At 34.7% G+C, this 9803-nt stretch overlaps 1 protein-coding gene across 1 annotated transcript; it reads right to left on the bottom strand.

Moving 5' to 3' along the window:
* Window positions 1-1835: 1835 nt before the first annotated feature.
* On the bottom strand, window positions 1836-6920 carry LOC110889212 (afadin- and alpha-actinin-binding protein). The gene is made up of 16 exons (XM_022136720.2): window positions 6714-6920; window positions 6588-6604; window positions 6384-6495; window positions 6200-6297; window positions 5740-5836; window positions 5571-5660; window positions 5406-5468; window positions 4382-4456; window positions 4232-4297; window positions 4076-4153; window positions 3620-3727; window positions 3441-3518; window positions 2743-2862; window positions 2611-2654; window positions 2302-2359; window positions 1836-2072 (listed from the first exon to the last, which is right to left on the bottom strand). Exons 1-16 carry the CDS (start codon window positions 6747-6749, stop codon window positions 2064-2066), a joined length of 1149 nt encoding a protein of 382 aa, XP_021992412.1. The 5' UTR covers window positions 6750-6920; the 3' UTR covers window positions 1836-2063.
* Window positions 6921-9803: the final 2883 nt, after the last annotated feature.

Raw genomic sequence — 9803 nt, 5'->3', positions numbered from 1 at the left:
ATTCTGGTATCGTTGCTGCATAAGCAGGGGAAGGGGATTTTGAGGGAGTGGTGGTGTTTGGGAGTTGCAGGTGGTGAGGGTGGGGATGGGGTGGGGCCCACTTGAGTTAACTTTATCTTTTAATATTTTTTTAATATATTAAAGGCATTAAGATGATTTCATACCTACTTAACTGAGAAAACTAACCCTCATCAACTCTAGGGACTATCCGAGTAACAAACTGTCAAACCACAGGGAGCATCGTGTAATTTCCAAAAGTTGAGGACTATAGTTGTTATTTTACAAAACTACAGGGACTATCTGTGCATTTTACTCTTTATTTTTTAATGCTATTTGTTAGATTATTGCATTTAGGAAACTGGTTCTAAAGTATTATACTTTCGATTAATGTATATGTATTTTACTATTTTTTAGGATTTAGGAATTTGGATATCTGTTTCACTATCTGAACGGATATCCAAAATATCGGATATCCGAACTTCGGATATCTGAAATTTCGGATACGAATTCGGATAGTGAAATCAACTATTCGAAAAGTTTGCATATCCGAATTTAAACACCCCTAGATATAAACCAAAATTGAGTTAAATGGTTTTTTGTTCATAAATAAGATTAAAAATAAATATAAATTCTTGGGTTTTGTTTCGTATTTAAAACCTAAACGCATTTATCCATACCTAACCATACTCATAAACCAAACGCTTGCCTAATTTTTTTTAGATATTATACGCAACCCATAACCTATGCGCATAAGGCGTACGTTTTACACTTTTTTTCTTTCATTCTCAAAACTAAGGTTGTAAACAAACCGAATGAATACAAACATGGTCTTGTTCGTGCTTGTTCATCAAGGAATAAATATGTTCATGAACTATTCACGAACATTTATCGAACGGGATTTCTTGTCCGTGTTCATTTATTAAGAAAGTGAGCGTATTCATGACCAATTCATGAGCACTTACCCACGAACACAATTTGCAAAATTCATCACAAATATTACAATAAAAAAACCATAAAAAATAAATAAATAAGCACTTAACATAGTTATCCAAACATAATTAACACAAACTGAAATTGAAATGGTCATATATAAGGGATTTTGGGAAAGGAATATAGTATAACTAGGGTTCCAATTTTTTAAAACCTAAAAACAGTAAAACATAAATACAACAAATAAAATCTTTAAGTGAACGAACACAAATGAACATAAACGAACACATTACCGAACATTCACGAACGCAACCTCTGTTCAAGTTCGTTCGTTTAACTTAACGAACAAAATTTCTACTTCGTATTCATTCATTTATTAAACGAACAAACATAAACAAACTTATACCAAACAGTTCAGGAACAGTTCGCTGAACGTTAGGCTCGTTTACAACCCTACTCAAAACCCAAATTTACGTGTAATGCTAAGCTTTTTATGAGCTACCCTAAGTCAGCTTGCTAAAAAACAAATTAGCCAACCTTAAACAAGCCCAAGCCCAAATTAAAGCTCGTATAATAGACGAGCCAAATCCCAAGCTTCATATATCAAGCTCGACGTTAGAATAAATAAGCCAACTTAGCGGCTCCCCAAGCTCGTTTACCTGACCGCACTTGGCTTTTAAAACAAACAAGTCACTGTATCCGGTATTAGTAGTGCATTACGCCCAGAAGAAAATATTAAAAGACTTCTGTAAACACCGTTACCCCGACCCTCCATTTTATGCGTTACCAATTTTGAACCCATCTGTTACCCAAACCCGCCATTTTAGCCAAGATACTGACAGGTTAATTGTGGTCTGGAGAGATGTGTTCGGCTAACAATTATATGATTATAAAGCTGTAACAAATGAACAAAAGATTTAACGAATCACGATCATGCGATATTGAACAATATCGCTAATTCACGACTAATCATTGCTTCATGATTGTAGCACATATTTAAGACTACCTATATAAATATGATAAATGTCAAAAGGCTGGTGACATGAATTACTATTACTACACAACACATGCTAGAATATAGAACCAAACCCGACTTGAATGCGATAGCAGGAGGTGGCATCGAGTGAACAAACTCATACACCCTGAAAGTCACAAACAATGAGATAAATAACTAAAATCATAATATCATATTTACTCAACAAAAAATCACTATAACCAACTTAAACTTTTGCCATTTAGGACTTGCATTAGTATTTTCTTTTACCTGCTTCTGCTAAACAATAATTAATTCCATGTCAGATTTTTAGAAGTTTCAGAAACTAATTTCACTAGATAAAATCCTTTCTGTTAGAAATGGAAACGAATGCTTACCTCAGCAGCTGACGATATGATGGAATCCCTTTCAGCATTCAAATGACCACTCAACCTCCTGCACAGAGTTTTGACCCGTTCTTCATTAAAATGTCAAACAGGTTGAAAGTCGCCCACAGTTCATTTTTAACACAAAAATCTCCTAATCTATAATATCCAAAAAAATGTAATATTTGTGATTTTATTTCACACAATGATTATTACACGAACACAAAACTATCTGTATGTGACCCAAACCCGTTTTGACAGGTTACCCAACCCGCCCGGCTGCCCATTTTGTCACACCTCCAATCTAATGTAAAGAAGTACCTTGGTTTCTCGGACTTTGCAAGGCGTTTAGACATAATAGATGCCTGCAAAGAGAAAACAATATAGTTTTCTTTAATCACAATCATAATGAAAGAAAGTGAACGTTGCAATTCTTGTTGACGAATCAAATACCTGCTCTTGAATTATACTTCTTGCTTCAACAAGTTGAGCCTCTAACTCTAGCTCTCTCTCAGTTGCTTCAGAAGTGACTTCAGCTTCTTTTTCCGCATCTTGTAGCTGACCCATGCGCTCCTTCACAATGCAAATCAAAGCAACTTAAAGTTGTTTATATGGAAATGGGTCAATCCATATTGTATAATATAGTTTACTAAAAACAAAGAGAAATGGATCAAAAGTTGCCTATCTATAATTCAAATACAAATCATGCTATTTGTTTAAGAACCTCATTTTTGTATTCATAAAGCTTTACCAACTTAAAAATACAAAAATATGTTGGCAAGTCAACACATGAACCCTACCTGTTTTGGCCCTCCGCTGGTCGGGCCGGTCGAACCAGATGTAGAAACCGTGTGATGTCGTAAATATTATAAAGTTGAATAGGGTAAAATTGAGCTTTTTAAAACAAAAATCCCGTTCATCCCCTGAAAAATCCGTTTCAACAAGTCGGTTTTCCGGTCCGGCCGCTGGTTCCCGGTCCAACTGGACGGTTCAACTCAAAACAGGTCTGATAGGGTGAACCGGACCGGTTAGACCCCCGTTCCCTATCCGACTGGTCTAACCGGCCGGTCCAATCCGATTTTCAAAAAACATTGCTTATCATCATATCTAGAAGGAGCACAGGGCGAGAAAAGTAACATGTAACTAACTACCTTTATTGAAGCCACCTTGTTTCGCAAAAACGCTTCTATTTGATCTCTACCCATATGAAATGGTAGGTCAAAGACATCCTGATAGTGATAAACTTTCAGTTTATGGTTTTTCACATTACTAAATAGCTTGTAATGTAAAAAGTTATCAATCTAGAAAATCTTTAGATATCGATTCGTACCGTCCTACCGCCCAATGGAGATTGCGAGGGGTCAACATCCCTTTCATTAACTGGGGAAGGATGTTTGGACGAACCGTTTGGCGCATTCAGAAATTCCCGCATATCCACCTGTAAACCATTATATATGTAAAAACTGTGTTAAGATATAATACTAGTTTCTCATTATGTTACATATGTAACGTTTTGTGCCTCGGGATCAATAAAAGATGCCTTTTTGTCCTGTTTGGGTAATCCGGTAACCTCAAAATCGGGTAAGCAAGTCAAAATGCTGAGTTGGCAAGGTGATATGTCATTTTCTTGTTCATTTGACACATTTTTTCGTTATTTAAAAAAGTTGATGTTGCTTCCTATTGCAAAAGATAACACGATACAAGTTCTACACTTCCACGTTGATTCATTATATTAAATTATTAATAAATCTCACAAAAAATAACTGTTATAAGAATGATAACATACCTGCATTGATCGTAACAATGCCCTTAGATCGGAATTCTCCGTAACCAGTTCTTGATTTTTTGCCTCGTATGCATCCACCTAAAACAGCATACAGACATATGACTTATACGCGATTTGAAGCAAGTTAAAAATAGTAGACGTATAACAATAACATACAATTTTTTTATAGAAATCGTTGTCAGCCTTCTTCCCATTCCATGTCCCACGTTGTCTCCCTTCTTTCTGTGGTTAAGGAAAACTTATAGTAAGATATCACATAATGTGAATTTATAAATGTGCAAAACTATTTGAACATTGACCAATTACCTGAAGTAAATTCATAATTTCCATGCCTGATCTAGATTCCTTCTTTTTCTCCATCATAACTTGATTTAGTCGCTCCTGTAAAGAAAGATAATTGCTCCTAGATTTGTTACCACTTGCATTGCTCAAAATATCTATGGTTGTAAACGAACTGAATGTTCGGCGAACAGTTCGTGAACCGTTCGGTGGGAAGTTCGTTTATGCTCATTCGTTTAATAAATGAACAAACACGAACAAGAAATTTCGTTCAAACAAACATGACAGAGGCTGCGTTCATTCGTTTATGTTGGTGAACGTTCCGTAATGTGTTCATTTATGTTCATTTGCGTTCGTTCATTTAAAGGTTTTTTACGTTATATTTTTTTTGGCTTTAGTTTTTAAAATTTAACACCACGGTTATTCTATATGCCTCTGCCAATATCCCTCATTTCACCATTTCAATTTGATGCTATTAAAGCTTGACAAACTTCTTAATTTTTGTGTTCATTATGTTAAGTATTTATTTATTTTTTGTGGAATCTTCGTAATCTTTCTAATGAAAAATGCAGATTGTATTTTTAAATGAATATATAACGTCTGTTTGTGTTCATTTATGTTCATGAAGACATGTTTGTGTTAGTTTGCGTTCGTCTATGTTCGGTAAGCGTTCACAGACATGTTCATTTCCTTAATGAACGAACACGAATAAGAAATCTCGTTCGGTAAGCGTTCGTGAAGTGTTCACTTCATGAACATGTTCATTTCCTTAATGAACGAACACGAATAAGAAATTTTATTCGGTAAGCATTCATGAAGTGTTCATGAACATGTTAGTTTCCTAAATGAACGAACACGGACAAGAAATCTCATTCGGTAAGCGTTCGTGAAGTGTTCATGAACATGTTCATTCCTTGATGAACGAACACGAACAAGGCCTTGTTCGTGTTCGTCCAGTTATTTTACAGCCCTAAACATATCCAAAGCAACAATCTAGGAAATAATAAAATAATAGACAAAGGAATTCACATGCATTAAGAGAGCATCATACCTGCAATTTAATGTACTCTTTTTCTTTTTTCTTCATCTCATGTATCTGTTGAGTTTTTACTTGCTTTTGCAAGATAACATGTTCAAGATAGTATTTTATTTAAACGAGAAACAAATCAAGATGAGAAAATTCGAAAAGGAGATGGCTAACAAGTAACAACCGTACCTGATTTCCGATAACCATCTTTTGAAATTCATCTCTTTCCTGCTGCAACTTCTCAATTTGAGCCTTAAGAGCAGCTTTTGCTTTTGCTTCCTGATCATAGGCAATGTGAGCAAACAAAAAAAGATAACAAGGCATTATTAATGATTTAATATGCACACACATGCATTACCGTGCGGGTAATAGTTGCTATTTCCCTATCTTTAGCCGACAACTGTGACTCCAGCCTCTCTACCTTAGCCTCTAATCTTGATATGTCTGACGAAAGTCTGCAAGAAAACCCAAAACTTATCACCATGGACTAAGATTTTAAACCAGAAGCATCAATGAAAAGAGTGTTGTGATACGTCAAATGCCTCATTTGGCAATACAACAATAGTCCATACTACATACCAGAATAAGAGATATGCTACGGCTTTTTAAAAAAAAAATCAGATGACTCTTAGTTTTTTATATATAGTACATGATAATGACAATAGTTTGATTCAAAATTTGGAATAATTTATATCAACTTTAAACTTAGCCCTTCACAGATTCACTTCCCAAACCGAAACTTCACCCCAATTTTACAACAAGATACCGAACCAAATGCCTCAAGTAAACTAAACTACTTCTAACAACAAAAACCTCACCGTTGCCTCTGATCATTAGTCGACTCTCGAAACTCAATATCGCGTTGCCTCTGCTGCAACAACGAGTATATACAATTGCAAGTCCGCGCAATCGAAACCTAAACATAAGCATAAACAAAAAATAAACACAAACTAAAACAACAAAATGTCAAAATCATAACACACAAACTCAAAATTCTCAAACCGGATCAGTTGCAAACAGATCCAGAGAAGCCGGAAATCCAAATGTGACTAGCGACTGGTTCAAATACTTCGTACAATGATCCAGATTATCCACGTCAGCAAATGTATACTCACTGCACAACCGTACAGAACAAATCTTACAAAACTCGAACAAATTCGAAACCCTAACTCGTAGCGAAAAAGTGAAAAAACGATTAAATTGTACCTCGCGCCATAGCTGGACTGTGTCGGTTACAGATCGAGCAAACAAATTCACGAAAAACAGGTAAAATTCATGAGAAATTAGAAACAATTGAAGATGAAATTGAATTCAAGAGATGAGATAGTGTACTCTGAGATCGAAATTTGCAGTGTCGGTTGATGTCATTGTTGAGATGTGAGGAGGTTCAGTGTCGCCGGAGTGTGTTGAGAGAGTGTGTGACGGCGGCGACGCGACGGCGACCGGTGGTGATAGATTGGAACGGTGGTTGCTTTTTTGATGTGATAAAGATTAAAACGGTTTTGGAGTTTGAAAATTGAATTGCACGAAGAGACCGTGGATATTTTTATGAGTATGTTTAAAGTTAGTATTCAATTTTTACATTTTAAATTTTTTTCAATTTTTCAATAGTGGATGCTTAGGATTGCTTATTTTACCTTGTTAGACCATACGATATAGGGCTGCCCAACTGCTCGACGGCTGGGGTTATCACGTACGTAATGTACGATAAGTCCTATTGTACGTTAACCGGCCTATATATATATATATATATATATATATATATATATATATATATAGGGTAATGCTAGATAAAAAACCCTAAAATTCTTAGAAAACTCTGGAAACCCAAATGGGAAGCCATTTTTACCCAACCTCCCGACATTTTTTTTTTGAAAAAAATTACACATGTAATATACATGTTTTAGAGTGTTTTGGGCCAAAAAAAACAAAAAAGCGCCGAAGGGTTTTTTTTAAAAAAAATAAACAAATTTCAGCTCCTAACACGTGTTAAGCAAAAAAGACATAATTTTGCTGAAAATTGCTGAAACTTTTTTTTTTTTTTAAATATCTCTTCGACGCTTTTTTGATTTTTTTGGCCCAAAAGTCTTAAAAACATGTATATTACATGTGTTATTTTTTTCAAAAAAAAAATGTCGGGAGCTTGGGTTTTCTCGGGTTTTTTATATATATAGGGTTTTCTATCTAGCCCTACCCTATATATATATATATATAGGATTAGGTTCAAACGTGAACAAATTTCCAAGAGTGAACCGCGTGAACTGATTTGAACCATTGATTCCATATACATTTAGTAAGGGTAAGATTGTAACTTTATATAAATATTGAATTTAAATTATTGTCTTATTAATTTCAAAATCCTTCCATATTTAAATCATCATTAGTTACCAAAATTTTCGACATCTACAAAACAATTACTTATTTTAAATATGTTAGGATAATCTTAACTTATTTTAATATTGTCATTGTTTTTGGTCATAGTAGCAAGATTCGAATTATAGTTTTAGTCTTTTTTTGGTTGAACTAGAGTTTTCAGACATCTTTTTTATTGTGTATAACTCTTAGCTCCGTAGTACACATGTGTACTGCTGTGTTCTACACATTCCAACACGATAGTACACATGTGTATAATACATGGTATAGCACACATGTGACCCGCAACATTGTTGTCTTAGCTCCGTAGTACACATGTGTATTGCTGTGTTCTACTGTTCTATACATTCCAACACGATAGTACACATGTGTATAATACATGGTATATTTACGGGATTTACTCTCTTATTATTGGAAATAATTTTCTTTCCTAGTTTTAAATAAGCAAAATAATATAATTACACTTCTACCCTTTTAATTTTAATAAAAAAATAAAATCTAACCTATTAATTACAATCATGCCACCCCATTAAATAATCAAGATCATATTAATCAGCGGTCAAGATTTGTTCACGCAGTTCACTCTTGGGAGGTTGTTCACGCTGGAACCTTACCCTATATATATATATATATATATATATATATATATATTATAGATTTTAAAGATTAAAAACCCAAAAAATATACTAGCCCAAAAATATTAAAAGCCCAGAATATATACTAGCTAAATTTAGTAGTTAATATTAAAATCTAACCCTAAGTCCCTAATTCCTAAAACAATACTCATAAACTGATTGTTCAAACTTCGAAGATCTGCATATCGTTGTTGCCAGTTGCCTTGCAACACACCAAAATCTAACCCTATATTCGAAGATCAAGCCCTCGTCGATGCCTGTCTGCCACACAATCAAGCCCTCTTCGCTGCAGACGGGTCTGATAATAAATGAAATGTATTTTTATAATTAACAAACCATAAAAGTTGTTATGTAATGTGTAGAACTTAATGCTTTTGTTTAATGCTTGTGTTTATAAGTTATATGTTGATTTGAAGTTGAATTTTGTGGATGGAGATGATCAAGCTTAAAGAAGAAGTTTATGACTTTTGAACTAAATGACAATTTGTATTTCGCACTTTATTTTGTGCTTCTTGATATTGTTAAGAACAATTTTAGAATCATAATTATAGTTATGTATTGCTTTTGTTAGTAAAGTGTTGGACATGTTTTAATTAAGTTAGGATTTGTTTTTGTTAAAAGCAGCCTTATAATTCAATTGAGAGCGAAAACGATCCACCCGATTTTAGTTAGGATTTGATAAAAACCGAGCGAAAACGATCCGACCGATTCAAATTCAATCCGAGCATGAGCATCACTTTTGTGCTCGGTTTTGCAAATTCGATTCGATCGGATCGGATCGGCTCATGAACACCCCTAATACGATGTGTGTGTTCTTTCTTAGCGTTGTTGCCAATCAACGTCCACACTCCCACACCGCCTCCTGCGTAATTCACGACGTTGTTAGATGGGCTTGGAATTCTTTACCGGCGTTGAGGGCAAAAAAAGGATGACGTGGACGCGCATGTTGGGTGATTGAAACTAGTCGTTAAACGGCTAGTTTGACCCTAACAAAACTGTTTTTTTACTATATATACTAACATATTTCACACCATTTTTTATAAAACCACACACTTCATCACTTCCCAACTTCCCATTTCTCTCCCAAATTTTATATAATTGTAAAAAAAAGGGAAGGCTCCAATTTTTCTTCTTCTTCATCGTCATATGGGCTGGACGATTTAATTCTATTCTCATTAGACGAAGACAGACCGGCACTCATAATTTCAGCGGTTCAAAAGGTGGTTTAAACTATAATGGAAGACGAAGGTTGCTCCTCGGAACCCAAGAGGAGAAAATATATATTACGTGACCGAGTCACCGCACATGATTTATTGATAAGTGATTATTTTTCACCGAACCCTACTTATGATGATAGTACCTTTAGACGTGATGATAGTACCTTTAGACCGAGTCAAGGCAGACAATGCTTTGG

Source organism: Helianthus annuus, chromosome 3, assembly GCF_002127325.2.
Source record: "Helianthus annuus cultivar XRQ/B chromosome 3, HanXRQr2.0-SUNRISE, whole genome shotgun sequence".
Taxonomy (NCBI): domain Eukaryota; kingdom Viridiplantae; phylum Streptophyta; class Magnoliopsida; order Asterales; family Asteraceae; genus Helianthus; species Helianthus annuus.
This window is presented reverse-complemented; position numbering and strand designations above follow the sequence as displayed.